This window comes from Phaenicophaeus curvirostris, chromosome 5, assembly GCF_032191515.1.
Source record: "Phaenicophaeus curvirostris isolate KB17595 chromosome 5, BPBGC_Pcur_1.0, whole genome shotgun sequence".
Classification (NCBI taxonomy): Eukaryota; Metazoa; Chordata; class Aves; order Cuculiformes; family Cuculidae; genus Phaenicophaeus; species Phaenicophaeus curvirostris.
Genome location: NC_091396.1, coordinates 43747553 through 43765701, shown reverse-complemented (window position 1 = coordinate 43765701; position 18149 = coordinate 43747553). Strand labels below are relative to the sequence as shown.

Sequence of the window (18149 nt, the reverse complement as noted above, 5' to 3'; positions counted from 1 at the left end):
CTACATTGGCAAATCTGGTGATGACGGTTTACCTTAGTGAGCACTTCAACTTCATCTGCAATAAGAACTTCCTCAACCTTCACAGCATCTTTTGGGAAATATCCAAAATCCTTTCCTTTCTGTAAAAATTAAAAGAATGAAAGCATTTAAACTTCACTGATAAGTATGTTAGATGCTTGCATACATGCTAGAAAAGTATGAATAAACAAATAATAAGCTTATAAGACCGTTCCCTATGCCTTTAATTTTGTTTGGTCAAAAGATCGGTTTATTTTTCCGTGACAAAAGTGTTCCATTTGCCATTTCAGAATGCAAGGGGGAGTATGTTACTTCATGCTGTTACTTTGTGTATTGTTTTTATGAACGTGTGTTTATGCAGAACCACCAAGCCAGTAGCTTTAACAACTGCTTCAGCTGAAGACAGTGTTGTGTGCACAGGTGGTCTCTGTCAGCTCCTACTAAAACTGGCTGCAAGTTTTCTGTTGACTCAAGTGGGAGAAAAATTGTACCTTAATAACTAGTAACTAATGACTCATAATGAGTTACAAGAAAAGTCGGATAAGAAATTCAGGTAAGAGGCCAGCTACCACTGAAGAGAAAATGGCACTGACAGCAACACTACAGAGAATAAGTTGATGATGGTGACCAGAAGAATCAAGTAAGGGTCAGTCCAAGAAACCAACCACTAGATTTACATCAAACCATTGCACGTAGCTTTAAATAGAGAAATATATCTTTGAAAGGAAGGAATAGTGAGTACCTGCCAAGAAACTCTTGGACAGATAAAAGGAAGACTGAATCTCACTGTTAAACAACAAAGGTGACAGATCATTTACAGAAAAAAGTAGTTTACCAGTGTCTTCTAGTTCTGAAGCACTCACATTGTCTTACTAGCAGTTGGATTTGGATCAATGCATTTGTTCCTTCTCAGCTATAACAGAACTACCTGTCTGTTCCAACTGCATTGTCGATTGTGCCAAATTGTTAACTATGCATGATAACTTCTCTGGAACTTTCTTTGAGCCCTGAACAGTGAAGGCACGTCCCAATACTGGAACACTGATTAAGCAACTGTAAAACATTTTTACCCACAGACCTGTAAGTACCTGACCTAATAGACCTGAATGTTCTTGAGGGAAACAGAGGAAATCATTATAGCCAACTGATTAGATGAGGGAGACAGAAAACTTTGATTCTGATCTTGACTTTGTTTCTCCATGAGTACTCGTTTCCAAGATTTCATTTTCCCTTTCTATATAAAGATAATAACAATGACCCATCTCCAGATACTGGGTTGATCTGTGACTGGTTAATAGTATAATAGAGACAAAATATCCCTAGACACAAGCAGACTACAGTTGTTATGCTATTATTATGCCAAGTTATTTATGGGGAAAGTCTGTCAGATTTAAGTACTTACACTTCCTGTCCATAAGTTTTCATTTTTCCTTGAAAGTTTGGAGTACACCATTATCTCTTCCCCTGCTTTGAAGTTAAGGTACCGGCAGTCAGGCCCTAAGTAGTCTGTAGTGGCTTGAACTCTGCTCATTGCCGCTGGAACAGTATATAGAAATTAAAAATAAGTAAGTATAGCAGCCATTTGTTCTGTCAGGTTAGTGAAGGAGTCCAATATATATAGATATGTTTAAATGTTTGTTAATACATAACAAAGCATGTGCTTTGTTATGATGCTAATCCATTTATATTATAAAGTGGAAAGCAACTAATTCAAAAAGCAGCCCTATCCTGTTTTCTTTTGTATTTACTACAGGTATCAAGGAGAAAAGCTGTTGTCCTATATGGGCATTTTCAAGTCCTTATTCAGCCAAGCTTTCAGTGCTGAAATGCATGTGGAGAACTAGCCAGTTCAGTTACTAAAGCCAGATCTAAACAGCTAAAATATATTTTCTAGGCATACACATAACTGTATATTTTATAAGATCCAAGATAAATTTAGTGACTATTTCAAGGATTTTGTCCTCTATTTTGAATACATTTATCTTATGAATAAAACAGATAAGTTCAAGCAATATAAACCTTAAAGATATTGTTAACAAAATTCCCAATTCAATTTGAATGACTTTACATACTCTTTGTCTCCACCCCTGTCTCCCCACTGAAGTCAGTATGGCTCCACAGGAAAATATAAATCCATCAACAGGAATTCTAAGGTCTCTTCAGCTTCAGGAGAAGATATGCACATTGTCAGTGCAATAATTAAGGCTGCCAAACGAACAGAAACGTCTTAGAAACAGCTTCAACTGCACATGATTATGACAGGTTTCACAGTGGCTAATAAATGGGGTGTTATTTATTTTTGCCCACTTGTGATTCAGTGTCTCTGCCTCCTCCTGAGCTATTTGCTTGCCAAGAACTCCATAACTAATTACTGCTCTTACTTCATGTTAAAGAAGAAAAAAATAAAGAGGATATTTTAACAGTGTCTTTTGTAAGAAGGTTTAAAAAATCCAAACCAAACAGTTTGTTTACAGTAGAAAAACAGCTTTGCAGAATGGGCTGTGAATGTACTGTAACACAAGATATCGAATTGTCCTTCACAGTTCAGAGCGTAACATTTTTTTTGGGTTTTTTTTTTTTTTACATTTCTTTTGTACCTGTAAAGAACGAGTTAAAAGTACTTATATCTGCTTTATACTTCCGGTTTTGAGGAAACCTGAGAAAACCTAGGTATTCGAGAGCATTTCTACCGAACTTTGATCTTCATATACTTACACAACACAATCCAGCATGTCTTCCTTTCTTTTTGTTGAAAAAGTTTAAGTCTATTCCTCATAAACTTAGTATATTGACTACAAACATTTTTTTATGGCTACTCATTTTCAGTCTGTTTCATTACTGATTTCAACATTATGATTCACAATAGCTGCACATACACCACAGACTCCTTTAAAAGAAAAAAAAAATCAAACCAAAAACTTGTACTTACTCTCACATTCCCGATCACCACACTTCTTCCATTCTGAAAGTACCTTTGTACTCTGCAGTCTCGTTAAACATGAAATTACTAACAGCAAAATTCTCTGATCCAAGATCCGTGACATTTTAGATTAAATCTAGAGTGTACAGAAACTGTGGAAGCTGTGTTGACGTGCATTTAATGAGAATATTCTACGTTGTTTTTCATAGCGTAACAAAACATTACAGAAAACCTTACATTCCTGCTTTCCTTCTCTCATCTGCTTAAACAGAAGTACACTGCTAACAATCTGCAGTCTGGTATCCTGATTATACACATGATGTTTAATAATTAACTGTGTTGTGATAGCTAGTCTGATGTTTTGAATACAAAGAAACTTGTTCTGTTCACATCAAAATTTAGCCTCTGTCAGTTTTCTTTTGTACTGAATTTGTGGAAGATTGTGTTAGGGGAAATTCAGGAAGAGTTGTATTGGGATTTTATCTGGATTATGAATGCATTTTTGATGTACATCTTCCATCTGATTTTACTATGGACTATTAATGTTATGCTTCTATTGATTTGCAGGGTTGCTAGTACAGCTAGTGACAATTTTCTAGCTTTATTTAGTAAACTAGGTATTGTGTGTGCTGATATGTTTTAGCTTAGTTATAGGTCATGGGAAACTCGGAACAAAAGGTTTTTTTCCCACATACTCTTTTGGAGCTTTCTCATGCACTAGATACTAAGTACAATCCTTTAGCATGGGGAATATTTACTCAACTCCAAAGTCTTTTAAAAGTGCTTGGCAGTTTTCAGGCTCTTCAGACAACCAGAAAATTCATGTGGTATCTATACATTATGTATTCTAGAGAAATGTACCAAAGGTAAGCAGGTGACATGTCATACGTTTTAAGGAATATCCTGTTTCTTAGCAACCCATTATCCAATGTGGACTTGTAAACAATGTTTTCTCAAATACAGATTATGCTTAAAGTAGTATGGTTATATAGGCATGGAGCTGTAAATGAAATCCTACAGGCTTTACCTTTACCTTTCTGCATGAGGCAGCCTCCTCTCTCCCTTTTCGATAGCACCCCAAGAATCTGTGTACCTTCCCAGCTTGATAATGCTTGCAGTCAAATGCCTCCTGATAGGCATTAACCCTCCTTCAGTCTCATGCATGACTCATGCGGAATTCACTCTGCTTTCTCTTCTGTGAACCAAAGCTGTATCCTACCTGCAGCATAGATGTCTTCCCTCTTTCCTCCTACTCCACAACCCAAACCTGGCAGACACTGGTGCTTAGGTTGGTCTACTGAGCCAGCAAACCAGTTATCTCCGGGGGGTTGGGAGAAAGGGCCCAAAGTGAGCCAGGGTCATGTTAACCAGCAATATCCTGCAAACAAACAAACAAACAAATCACAGTAGGCGATATGTTCTCCAGTTGCAACCTAATACTTTGACCCCTTCCTTTGCCACATGACCTAGTGGTCAGACCGGCCTATCCTGTGACCTCGTTGACAGCTGCTGCAGCTGTTTGGTAATCCAGGGAAGGAAGAGCTGTCATCTGTGCTAGAGAAAATACACCATAGATCAGCTGTGCCACTCACTCCTGACTAGCTCTGATGCAGCCTCATGCACAGCATCAATATTCTCTCCCTTTCACTCCCCTACAGCTTGTGTTACTTGGAGGGTCAGTGACTGGAGACCTTCCCTGGAGTCTTCTAGGTTTATCTGTAAGAGGTGGGGGGGCAGGAAATGGAATACCAAGCAGCTAAAACATGACAGATGCAAAGAAATTTGGTGAGAAGAAAAGTAGGATAAGCCTATTTTATTCCTTCTCAAGTCTCTACATATTAAGACAGATTAACGAGAAGGAATACACAATAAATTTATATTGGAGGGACTCTATATATATTAAATGTTGTACAAAAATTCAAATCAAAGGACATTTTTATCCCACCAAGATTAACAACTGGTAAAAAGAGTCTTTTGTAATGACATATACAACCACAGAACATGTGACAAAAAACACTGACTGACCTAGAAAGGCTAATAGCCCCTTTTTGAGCCTGGAAACATGAAGCTAATTCACCTAAAAATGGAAAAGCCGGGTATTCTGACACCTAAAATGATGTACTTCAGGAAGTTCGTGTGGTAGGATAAACAATCAGACTCATACCTTGAGATCCACAAATAATTATTTATTTGTCAAAATAACCCAGAAAAAGGCTTTTACTTCAGTTTCATATGGATACCCAGACTATTTCTCAAGTTTTTTATTTAGACAGTAAATATTGCAGCTTATCCTAGCTACTCTGTTTAATCTATACCTGCAATTTTCAAGTTTTTCTGGGCACTGCTTATTATGTAGCTTAGTCTCAACAATCATTTTTCTAGGTTTAAAGCTGTTAAAAGGTGGATGAGCACTGCTGCCACCTCCATTTTGCTGTTTGTTCCTCTAGTAATTTCACTAATAAATCAGATATATCAAATATTCTTTTCTGCTGGTGTAACTCCTATATGTTAATACAACATACCTTCTAATCACCTTTGAACTAAAGTCAAAGATAAAGATTCATGGAGTTTGTCATAGGCTCCCAAAGGACAAAGTTGAAAGCTTTATAGGAGATAAAGCGAGACTTCAGTTAGTTTCTGTTCTGCAGAACTGAAGCAACAAATGTGAGTAGTATTATACACACAAAGCTAATGAAAGAGCAATATGTATTTCCAACAGCTTTTGTTAGGATGAAAATACTAACTTTATTTGCAATGACATCTTACTAACTTAAACTACCAAGCTAGAAATGCAGAGATCTCTTATTTTATATTAAAATTCACAGAAGGATAAACTTAGAATTAATAGCGTAATTTAAATAAACAGAGTAGTATGGCACACTGGATGGCTCTTTTTAGTATGTGACTTTGCAGAAGTACAATAGATGTTGCATTTCTTTGACTATTCAGTATCTGCATTAACAATAAAGATCCCAAAGCAAATCATAATTTGGTAGAAGTACATAAAAGTCAACACCTAATTTACAATGACAACAGTATTTGCAGCTTTGGTTATTTTTACGATAGCACCAAATGGCTCCACATAGAATGTAGGGTTTCACTGTGTAAATTATAGCAGTAAATCATGGAAAAAGATAGTACATCATTCTCTTGACTTAGGATGTTTGGGTCAAAATACAAATCAACTTTTACATTGAATCAAATGCCATGCCAAAAATACTTATTTTTTTTAAGCAAGTATGTTTGAAAATTTTTAAAAAATCAAATTAAAAACAGTAAAAGTAATTAACTTTTCCAGTTATACAAATCTAAACAGGTAACAGCCATTCATCAACTCAATTTAATCCAACTCTTAACTAGGATTACAAACAAGAAAAAGCCATTTGCTTTCCTATTATAGAAACTGTTACAACCATGACAACTCACTGCATTTCTAGAAAATAGTGGGACTTATGATTTATATTATCAAGATCCAAAGTAAAATATTTCCAAGTTCTCAATGTCTCATACTTTGCCATATAATAGAACACTGCCACCTAATAACTGTCTGAACAAGGCTGGTGGCACTATAGAACTGGGAGGAGGAAAAAGAAAAATTTTATGCTCCAAAACACAGATCTCCGTATATTACTCCTACACCACTGCCACAGCGTTCAATCCCCATCATAAATACTTGTAGTCTCAGAGAAATACTTCTTCGAGCAGAAAATTTAATTTTAAAGATCTGGGACGTACATGAAGAGAATAAGTTTGTCCTGTTGTACCACAGTTAATTGCTACAAAATCAGCAGCAGAGCCTGAATCTCAAAATCATAACCGGGAACTACCCACAAGACCACTACTTCTCCAATAAATAAGAGATGCTCTAGAAATCTGTTTACAAATTTACTGGGTTTGGAAAAGGGTTTCACTGGTGAGGGTTGTTCAGTTCACCAATACATACTTTCCACAGGAAAAATATTTTCAAGTTTCCTTTGAAGAGAAACAATGAAGGTGTTCCAAGCACAAGGGCATTGCCTTAAGGAATTTGAAGAGGTGTACCTTGTAAGCAAAGTCATGTTTCAGCTTACAATTTAATAAACAATCTGTGTAAAATCTACTCTGACAAGGACTCCGAGTGGAGCATCACAGGAAAACAAACATTCTCAGAGCTTTCCAATTTATCTGTGTTCACAAGAAAATGGTATAGAGTCAGTGCAACGTATAAAAGCTCTAAAAAACTGAAACCAACCACCTTCTAAGGTTATACTTACTGTTACATCTGATAGAAGCACTCCACAAGACAGGCATAGAACATACAAGGTATGTTGCCCACTCAAAACATCTCAACTTCATTCTTAATTTTTTCCCTTTTTCATAGCTCCTTTTTCCTCATTATAGAGAAGCTGAAGCAGAGAGAGGTTATGGAAGTAGTAAATGGACTGAAGAATCTGAAGAATTGAACTTGTTAAGAAGGGGGAGGCCTGAAGAGTCTTCCCACTGTGTCTATTTGTGCTGGAAGAACACTCCATCCCTTGCTAGATGCATTTCTTTAAGTCGCAAAGTTCAGCACTTCAGAAGTACGTCACTACTCTGGGTTCAGAAGAAAAACCCAAAAACTGACACTCTCCCAAACTACAACTTTGTAAAAGTCTGCTCTGTGTTTCAGAAAAATGGGGTATATATAGCATTTCATATACTAAAAGCTCATGTGTGATTTCCATTCTGAAATCTTTATAGGACTTCTTGTTCTGTGATTTGGTATATGAGATCTGAGAAGTCTCTTCCTGTCAAGACAACACAGATTAGAGCAGTGATCCATGTTCAGTTAATAGGTGTTAATTAAAGCCTACAAGAACAATTTTGGATACGGACCTTCTAAAGTACAACCATCTGCAGTTATGATTTATGCTTCAAACGTATAAAGACTAAGGCAATACACCTGTGGTATAGAAAACATCATAGGCATTGAGAGAGTAGTCTACAAAGCCACATTTATTTGCACATGTACAGAACAGAGCAACAGATGTTTTTGTTTTCCATACAAAATCATATAAAAACAGTATTCGTCTTCATAGATAACACTATACCACTTTCAATTGTATTGAATACATTCAGAAAGCATTCCTGCACGCACACTACATTAGTATTAGGTAGTCCCAGGTAACTCCAACATTGCAATGCACTTATTCCTAGTGGTACGAAAGGATCAAAGATTAGTCTGCAACTAAAATAAAAAGAATCCTGATCGAGAAGCAAGCTGAAGTCTTTCCTCCACTGGCCATCAGAGCAAGGACCATCATTAAACAGATTAACTGCCTCCAGAACATAGACGTATACATTACCACAGCACCTGCAGAAGGCAGATAAGAGTGGTATTCCAGAATGACTTGAGCTATCTTGGCCAGTGTTAACATTCCCATTTAAGCACTGCTTGCCAATGGATAGGAAAAAGTTTATAAAACTGGAAGATAGAATTGCTTAAGAGCTTGTGATTACAGAAGAAAACAAAAGGTATAGATCCAAATCAGTTACTTTCCCTTCCTACCCAACACTGGAGAGATTAATCCCTTTACTGGGTCTTAAGATTCACATTCTTACAAGGAATGGAGGGGAAAAGCAAAATGATCCCTTTCCTGCAACACTGCCTCTGTACATATGATCTAAAAGGGGAATTTAATTGTCAACAGGACATGTCAAACAATTTATTTAAAATGTACATTTATTTCTACCAAAAAAAGCACATGATACAGAAGAAGTGATCACATTACTTAAAACTTCACCTACTAAAATATACAGAGGGTCTTAATGAGTACAGGATTTTTTTTTAAAAAAAAAGATGCAAAGGAGTGTTAATCTTTTATTTTTACATTTTCGGGAACTTCACATAATATTGGTAAGTAACCTTTTACAAAATTATGTAAAAAGTACAAGAATGCCTGGTAAACAGTCTGCATTTTTTCAAAAGATTTTTTACAGCATGCAATTCTTAAGGCAGCCTTCTCCACCTCCTTACAAGGAATCCTTTCACTCAAATAATCTTCTGCTGCAAAGATTAGGCTAAGGAAGCTTGGTCTCTTCTGTTAACGCCTTTTGTCTTTCCTGTCTGATTTACGGTCTCTTTCACTCCGTGAAGTTCTCTTGCCTGACCGGCTACTTTCTGATATTGACCTCTTTCTGTCAGATCTTGAACTTTTATCCTTTGAACTTTTAGTATCTCTAGTCCCACCTTTTGAGGACTTGTGACTTCTATCTACTCCTGAAGCATCCCTTCGCTTCCTGTCTGCGCTCCTTCTGCGTTTTCTATCTCTGTTATGCCCTCTTCCTCGGCTTCGACTTCTACTTTCACTACTGCTAGAGCTACTGCTGCTACTGCCCCTGGTAGTACTTCCACTTGTAGTGCTGCTGCTGGTGGAACTACTCCGACTGCTAGTGCTGCCGGTGCTCGAACTACTTCCAGTACTAGTACTGCTGGAAGTACTACTGCTACTACTGCTGCTGCTACTACGACTATGACTCTTACCAGTTTTGTTCCCTGCCCTACCCCTGCTCCTACTCCTAGTCTTACTCTTAATTTCTACACTCAGTGTCTGACTCTGCTCTGTCTGTGCCTCGATCACCTTTACGGATACCACAGCACTTTCATCCTTGTCTGCTTGAGGCTCTGTATCCTGAGTGGACTGAGACAACTGAGGTGACTGTGGCAGTGGCACAGACTGTGGCTGAGATAAAGCCTCAGCCACAGGTTCTGGCTGAGCTTCAGGTGCCTTCTCCTGTTTTCCTTCAAGTTCAGCTTCTATTTCTGGCTTGATACTTTTCTCCTTCTTGGGAGAAGGAATATTACACACTTTTTCTGGCTGAGCATCACACTCTGTTTCTGGTTCCATTTCTTTGCCATTTTCATTTTCTACAGGTTCTACGCTATCTGCCTCAATCATTTCAGCCACATCCTGCTCATTATCCACTGGCTGAACGTTTTCACCCTCCTCTTTTGCAACTGTGACCTCTTCATGCTGACCATCCTGTTGCTTGTCATTCTCCCTCACCTCGGTAGTCTCTTCTACTTTAACCTCCATTTCAAGTTTCTGTTCATCTTCTTCCTGTTCTTTCTCTGCATCACTATGCCCTGAACCAATTTTTCCCTTTTCCTCCCCTACCTCCTCCATTTCTACATCATTGTGCTGATTACCTGTCTCCAACTCTTCCACCTGCTGAGCCACCTTACCCTCTTCCTGCTCCTTGTTCTGTTCTTCCTTCTTTTCTTCATTCTGCACCTCCTGATGTTCTTTTTCCTTCACAGATTGTCTTCTGGGTCTGGCCTCCATTTTGTTAATCTGCTCTGCAAATTCATTTCGCCTGCTTTCAAAGAGTGCTAGGGAACAAATTCATAAATAATATTTTCAGATAATCTACACACACTGAAGTCTATTTTCCCCTTAACTGAGTGACTAAACTGTTTTTACTTCAATATTGCATCCTTATCCATTCTGAAGTAACAAGCGTAATTCATGCACAACAACAAAGACTGCTAGTTACCTTAAGAAAACAAAGCAAAGGGGATAGTCAACTCAGCTGACTATGAGAACAGTAAAGCCCTAAATCTAAGCTAACAAGAAGAGTTTTTGACTTCATTAAAATCAACCCAAACAACAGCCTATCCTGATATACTTAACAATACCTTAATTTCCTGGTATTTATATATTAACAAGATTATACTTCCTAAGGTAAACAAAAGACAGTAAGAATCAGCAAAAGGCTGGTTAGGTATTAAGAAAGCTTAAATAACGTAAGCTACTGAGACAGATGAGTTAGCTTCTCCTATTCCCCAACCCCACACAGTGAAGAAAAGCTCCCCACGGGAAAAAAAACCAAACCCAATATATTCTTAGTTTAATAAGAAAGAACAGTAAGACTACCATCAACCGCAGTATTTTAAATTGTTTTCCAAAAGAAAAATATAGTCATCCTGTGAAACAGAAACGAACACACATTAAGGTAAAAAAAAATAAATTCTTAAGAAAATGCTTCTCAAATGCTTTGTAAAAAACCTGCATTTCCTTGGGTCTTCAATCCACAAATTCTGCCTTTCCAAAACACTAAGTTTCTGCACCAGCATACATCTGGGTACCAAAGCTAATAGAAAGGACTACGTTTTAAACACATACCTCAGATTATGCATACAGCTCTTTTGACTTCTTGTAAGAGAATCAAAGCACATCCAACACAAATATAAGTCACTGAAAGAGTAATTTTCACTTATGATGAACACCCATGCGAGAACACATAATTTGTCCTAACCATGACATTAATCTATCTAAGCAGAGACTTAAAAGAAATTTGTACAGCAAACATCAAAGGGAAGCAGGAACAAGGGCCTTTGTATCACTAAGACCACTTACCATTCATCTTTTTCTGTGACTCTTCCATCAACTTCTGTGTAGCAGGACACATTCTGCCAGGTATGTAGAACAAGTGGGGTTTTGTCTTTGTTCTTATGTATTTAATTATTTTAGCATTATGTTCATTCCATTCTTCTTGCTGAGAAATTAAAGAAAATAACCATAAGATACACAAGAATAGTTTAAACAAAAGAAGGATCAACAGCAAAACTAAAACTCACCAACTGCGCAAGCTCAACCTTTTGCTCCAGTAATCGCAGCTCTGTCTGTTTAGCACGTCTTTCTTCAAAGAGCTCTCGCCTTTCATTCTCAACTTGCTTTCTTTCTTCCTCTGCTTGCACTTCAAGTTTTTGTTCAATTTCTTGTCGCCTCTTTTGCTAAGATAAATAGAGAAGAATCCTAAATATTTTTTCTAAATCAGGAAAGTGTTCTAATTTGGACCAATTAAAACTTTGAATTATTTACAACATTAAAGGCATTCCTAAAAACACATTAGGAAATATCTCCTGAGTTACAGGCAATGGAAGAAGAAAGTCTCATTGCTTGCTGGCACCTAATTGTTTGTACATTAACCATAAAATTATGGGTCTCTGTGGATTTCTGCCTGCTTTTCTATATCTCAGTTTGGATTTGAATTTTCAGTACAAGTTTCAACACGTTTGGGTTTTGTTTCCCAATGTCAGAAAAGAGAAATAGGTTTCAGGTATTCCACTTGTGGAGGGGAAAAAAGTCAACTCCCTCAGAAACAAATGAAGGACTGTAGACTGTTCTTTATGAACAACAAAAACTACATTGTGAATACTTTCAGTATATACATTGCTATTCAGATATATTACTATAACCCAGGAATGCCTTGTTTATATGTCTTCGAGAGCCATATGCTCAGATTGTACAACTGTCTAATAAAAATACAGTTCGGTATGCGGGCAATAAAATAGCTGTGTCATAAAACTCCCTGGGCCTCTACTTTGATTTATAGTAACTTTTTATGCAGGAAGAAAACAATACCTATACAAATTCACAGGCAAATGTCACAAAGAACAATAACTCTTTAAAGTCTTTATGCAAACATATGCTACTAAAAATTAGACAAGGACTCCATGTTTCTAGACTACCTTAAGCAATCGTTTCTTGTTCTAAAGGCAGGCAACAGAGACCTTTGGTCCTTTCTCATGTGCTCCACAACAAGTCAGATAAAACACAGGATATCTAAATACTGGATCTGAAAGGAATCAATAGCAATACTGCGAGCTGGCTATGCTATCACTACGCAGGAAAGTTTTTAAAGACTTTGCATCTTCTTCCATCAGACTGCTGAAAGCAGGACTTCCAAACACTGTCTATAATGTAAAGGGTATTAGTATTAACTGAATAACCCATTTAGGGCAACAGTAAACAAATGCCATGCTCTCCACCATTCAAAAGGGCATACTTCAAATAAAGTTACTACCATCCTACAAGCAAGTTCTTTGAAGTGACCACTAGGCCATGCAAAGCCTTCACTTCAGTACCATAACATGTCTATTAAAAACAAATTCTGTTATCTATTCTGGGAGGGAGAAGCCGCATGTAGTCAGAGACAGCAGAATACAACCATACATTTCTACATACTCAGTATCATTTAGACATCTGAAACACATCAGGGTGGGCACTGCTTCAGTAATGCTGACTCCCCATTATCTACAGAAGTAGCCTCTGAAGTATTAGTTACCTGATTAAATTACATTTACTTTGAAAAGATCCCCAAATACAGAAAAAAGATAATTTATTTTGTGGTTTACATGTTTTAAAAACATATGGCATTTAAGAAAAACAATCATCAGAAAAAAAAAATTAAAAAATTATGAGTCCCTTTCCTGCCTCCCACCCCAATTCCACTAAACTAAACTAAACTTACATGCACTCTTACCCATTTGTTGCACCTGCAACCTACACCATAGGGAATTTTCTATTTGAAGCAGCTTAACCACAAATTTTTGCTTTACTACTGACAGTCTGAAAGAATAAAAAATAAGTACCCCCTCAGTAGCAATTGTAGACTCCTGCTTAAATTTTTGAAGAGTGCCCATCAACAAGCCAAATATACGTCGATTCCTGAATAAAAACAAAGAAAAGTTTGAGAATCAGTTCAAGTACTAAGATTTTTATTTGCATAAACAACCACAAAAGCTTTCCACCACAGAGACACTTATTTTTAAAGGCTCACCATTACTCAAGGCCATTAGCAACAGAACACACATCAACTGTGCCAACAGGCAAGGGTATAATTTACAGTGACATATCATATTTTGTTTAAGAGCAAGACACAGCTCTTATCCATAACACAGCACAGTTAACGCTGGGAAAACTGGAAGCCTGCATGTTTTGCATCTGGAAATAATGACACTAGAGAAATGTTCAAAAAACCAAAAAAGCAAAAGCAGAGTACTGCTAAGTTAAGTAAATACAGTAGGAGCTATCAACAAGACAGTCAACCAGAAGGTCACTCGGCTTTCTGAAAAATACAACCCCCACACCCCTGCTCAGAGGATTAAGGAGAAATGGAGCCGCAGGGGAGTGAAAGCTTATCTGTCATGTTCCGCCCATCAACATCTTCTACAACGAGATACTGCACAATGGGATGAAATCAGAATTGCTCTCATACAATTAAGTGTTGTTTTGAGAAAACCTAACTAAAATCCAAGGAATTCCCTTCTTTTAAGCAAGAACTAATTTATCGGATTTCACTTTTTCTTTTTTTCCATGTAATCCCAAAATAAGCCTTTACAGCAAGAGGCAGACTCTTTTATTTGCCTTGAACTTTTAGCCAATTAAAAGAGGAAGGGAATGCTACCCTCTCCACTTAGTACTGCTCTAATACAGTGGAACAAACCTCACATGGAAAGATAAAGGTATTTATATATTAAACAGTAGAAATAGAAACAAATAAATAATTGAAAGCTAGAGACTGCTCAGGGGCATTTGTATATCAATGACATCCCAGAAAACACTGAGCCAAGTCACGAGTTCAATGGATGCTGTCCTCTTAAGAAGGCTCTTTCCACCACAAGTCACAGAGATCAATAATGATTTTCTCATCTCCCCAGAAGACTACTGAAGCGTAAAACAGTAAAAATTACAATACTGAGGAAAAAAAGCTTTTAGTGCCTGAAGCTCTAGAAAGTCCACTAAGAATTTTTTTAAGTCTTTCCGTGAGGAAAGCAGTGGGAAACTGGTGATGGAAGCAACAGCAGTCTGTTAGCAGTGTTCTAAGTGTAAAAGAAGCAAATAAAGCCCCTTTTCTGTGTCAATTGATGTGTGGCCTTTATCAAAGAAGCTGTCTATAGTTCCTTATGCCAGCTCTCATTCTTCTGTTTAAGGTACAGGTTATTACCTATACCTTAGGTGAGCAGCACACTGAAGCAGACAGAGTCCAAGAGGTTGGACACAGTTGCAAATTTGCTTTTGCTACACCTCTTCTCAAGAGAACATTAACAAGCTCCTCCGAAATAAATTAAAAAAAATTATATATATATATGATATACAGATATATAGGCGGAATCAAAAAAGACGACAAAAGGAAGGTCAGACTGTACATGCAGTAATAAGGCCGAAAGCAATAAGAGATAGGAAGAAAAAGAGAAAATACACACCCAAAAGCCCCTCTCAACCAACAAAACAGATGATGTACAAGACAGCTGTAACTATCCAAAATATTAAGTAACCAATGGAGCTATACATATTTCTGTCTTACTCAAAGACGATCAGTTACAATAATAGCACTAACAAATCTATTCCTGTGGGTGGTCTGAGGAGTACCCCTGTCAGTTACATGACGTGAATGATGCGTTGCTACCATTGTATTTTGAGAGATTATTTTTAAAAGTCAATTTTATACCATTATGATACCTTTTCAACATAGCTTTTAATACATAATAGCATCTATATAGTACATTGAATCTAAAGATACTTCCATACTTCCTATGCTAGTACTCAGAAGCACCACTTTAGTGCTTAAAACAGATTTTTGCATACCTTGCCTTTCCTTTCTCATCCATATTTTGATCTTGTATAAGGTCTCGACGTGTTCGTTCTTTGGAGGTAGCAACAACAGAAGATGGCAACGCTGGCTACAACAACAATAAAAAAAAAAAAATGCAACAACCAAACTGCTTTGTTCGCATCCCAGATAAGTAAATCTCCTCCTGCACAGCTCCATTTATCATGTATTACCTTTTTAATATCATCATCTTCTGCGTCGCTTTCTTGGCGTGATTCTCTTCTTGTCCGACGTTCTCCACCCAGCCTGAGGAAGAAAAAGTATTAGGGGTCACTGTAGAACACATATTTCGGACAGCACCTTTTATAACATGAGAAAAATATAAGTCGGCATATCTAGAACCAACACTTCTAGCAAAAACCTCCTCACTGTTCCAGTGACTGGTAGGGAGCATTCTACAGACAGAACCTACTGTTGGTAAAAACTGGTCAGAGAAAACAGCTTAAGTTTTAATACAACTTGCACAGTAAAGTAAAACTGAAAGTGCACCTCACTACCGTATCTGACGTTTTAGAAAACCTTTGGAATTTACTTCCCGTTTTTAATAGTTGCACTTTTTTGAGAATCTCTAAAATGGCCATTGGTATAACAGGATCACAAAACATATTTAAATGCATCACAATATAAAGGACAGTATGATTTTTCCAAAGGGAAATGCTATTTAAGTTACCTAGCCAAATACCTAGAAAACAGGTATGAAGAGGCTTTAAGACCTGAGAACTTGGATGAATAGAGGCTTTAACAAAGAACAACTAGGTAGTGGGTTAAATAAAAAGTCATTTTTGGCTTCCACTGTCAGCTTTGTGGCACAGCATTTTACTACAGCTAAAGCCGTTTCACAGTACTCATTTTGTCTTAACACAAAAATTCAGCAGCAAGCCTTGCTTTAGTCAAGAGCTACCATTGCACGTCAGTGTCCATAGAATGAAGCTCACTATAATCAGTCACATCTGACACATCTGGATTCTTATGTGAAAGCTCAAAATCAGAATCTTTGTCACACCAGGCGCATTCAATTTATTGAAGGGGAGATCTAGGTCATAGTTCGACTTGTCTACTGTAAAACAAATCTGGGCTACCAAGTAGAATGTAACATAGCAGGCCACGCATCATAAAACAGAAAATTCCAATAATCTTGGTATTGTGCTATCTCTGCAGCAGTGTTATATTCTTTATTATTATACAGTACAAAAAAAAAAAAAGAAGACTTCAATGGATGTCACTCAAATATATTTCCAATAAGTCTTGTAAATGTCATCTCTAAAGAAGACAGTGAAAGGCATTAGTTTGTAACAGTTACTGAATCAAAGCATTTTAAACTTACTGTTATAAATCCTCATTCTGATAAAGCAAGTACTCCGTATCAGTTTTTATACCCACCTATTGGTTGCCCCTTCGAGATCCCTCTGTTTGGCTGGGGGTCCTCCTCCACTATCCGAGAATCCACGCCTAAAAAGAAAACAATTGTGATCTCGGAGTAACATAGGATAACCCCAGGGCCACCTTAACCTACTAACTCTATTTAGGCTCTGTGGTCATGAGGTAACAAGAAATTTTACCCAGCTCTATCATCATTTATTGTTACTACTGCAATAAAGCGCTTAAACATACTTCTTGTGGACCAGAATTTCTCAACTTACTTATGTAGCTACACAAAACCAAGGACCTCTATTATGTTCAAGTGTTCACATTTGAAATAACTCTCATATTATACTAAGCCTTAATCAGCAGCTTAATATACAAATTCAGTAAAACACCCACTACATACTCCATTAAGAAAGAACTACTGAATAAAAGTTAGCCTTTTTGTTCTACCTGAGCGGGAAGAAAAGCCCACAACAAATCACTAGTCGTTTTACCTACATATACTTCAAAATTCTTGCTGATTTCAACTCTTTCTATTCCTCCTGGAACAGCTATGAGTTTCTTAATTATTGAAAGCCTTATTTTTAAATTATTTCAAAGAGTCAAGAACCCAGACACCATGTAACTCCTCCCTTACCTTACACGTTTTCCCTTATTTTTCAGGCTAACAGCTAAAAGACTTAAGGAAAATAATCCTTTTAAACTTCTTACGTGCTTTAAATTTCAAGCGGTGACAGAAACCCCCCAAAGCCCTGTAGGCCTTCGGTGCCTGCTTACTGAGACATCAGCTCCATGAGGGACGGGGTCAGACAAGAAACACAGCCCACCCCGTTATACGGGCAGCAAACCAGCGCCGAGAAACAAGGTGGAAGAACCCCCGCTGCCCGCTCCTTACCTCAGCGGTAAGCTCCCGCGCCCTCTACCTCCACCGGGGCCTGTGATGGCCAGCAGTCTGTTTTGGGGGGGCCTGCAAGAGACACACGGGGCGCTGTGAGCGCTGCCTGCCCTCCTCCCCGGTACGACGGGAACAAGGATCCTTCCCCCCCGCCGCCGACCCACCCCAGGCCTCCACGGGCCACGACCACCTCCCTCCCTCAATGACCACCCCTACGGCCGCCGTCTCCGCACCTCACGTCATTGGGGTCCCGTCCCGTGAGCTTGCGGATGTTCTCGTCCACGTGCTTGAGGCTCTCCTTGGCCTTCTCGAGCTGCTCCTGCAGCGCGCGCACGGCCACCGCCATCCCGCCCGCGGCGCGGCCTGGCCTGGGCCCGGGCCCCGCGCAAGGCACCGCTGGGTAACGGCGCGAGGCACCGCCCCGCCCCGGCGCCGCAGCCAATGGCCGCGCGGGAGCGGGGAGGCGCCGGCCAATGGCGGGGCCCGAGGGCAGAGCGGCGCCCCGGCCCCGCCAATCCCCGCGGGCAGCGCCGG

The 18149-nt window shown here is 38.4% G+C and overlaps 2 protein-coding genes across 3 annotated transcripts in view; both read right to left on the bottom strand.

The window, feature by feature from the left end:
* MIA2 (MIA SH3 domain ER export factor 2) overlaps nucleotides 1–3226 on the bottom strand; it is a 37282-nt gene extending 34056 nt beyond the window's left edge. For both annotated transcript variants that reach the window (XM_069858473.1, XM_069858474.1), the window contains exons 1-3: nucleotides 2948–3226; nucleotides 1421–1554; nucleotides 33–119 (exon numbers count right to left, since the gene is read on the bottom strand). In XM_069858473.1, coding sequence (XP_069714574.1) covers nucleotides 33–119; nucleotides 1421–1554; nucleotides 2948–3062 — 336 coding nt within the window. In that variant the 5' untranslated portion in view covers nucleotides 3063–3226. The remainder of the gene's footprint in view (nucleotides 1–32; nucleotides 120–1420; nucleotides 1555–2947) is intronic.
* Nucleotides 3227–7894: 4668 nt separating this feature from the next.
* PNN (pinin, desmosome associated protein) lies at nucleotides 7895–18024 on the bottom strand. Its single transcript, XM_069858478.1, has 9 exons — nucleotides 17849–18024; nucleotides 17616–17687; nucleotides 16736–16804; nucleotides 15529–15601; nucleotides 15331–15425; nucleotides 13335–13410; nucleotides 11538–11693; nucleotides 11317–11455; nucleotides 7895–10289 (listed from the first exon to the last, which is right to left on the bottom strand). Exons 1-9 carry the CDS (start codon nucleotides 17959–17961, stop codon nucleotides 9001–9003), a joined length of 2082 nt encoding a protein of 693 aa, XP_069714579.1. The 5' UTR covers nucleotides 17962–18024; the 3' UTR covers nucleotides 7895–9000.
* Between the last annotated feature and the right edge of the window lie 125 nt (nucleotides 18025–18149).

Coding starts and splice junctions, on each gene's coding strand:
- PNN (XM_069858478.1), bottom strand. CDS start 17,961: ATGGCGGTGGCCGTGCGCGCGCTGCAGGAGCAGCTCGAGAAGGCCAAG. Junction 15,602..16,735: donor CTCGAAGGGGCAACCAATAG/GTGGGTATAAAA, acceptor TTTCTTCCTCAG/GCTGGGTGGAGAACGTCGGA. Junction 11,694..13,334: donor CTACAATTGCTACTGAGGGG/GTACTTATTTTT, acceptor TATTTATCTTAG/CAAAAGAGGCGACAAGAAAT.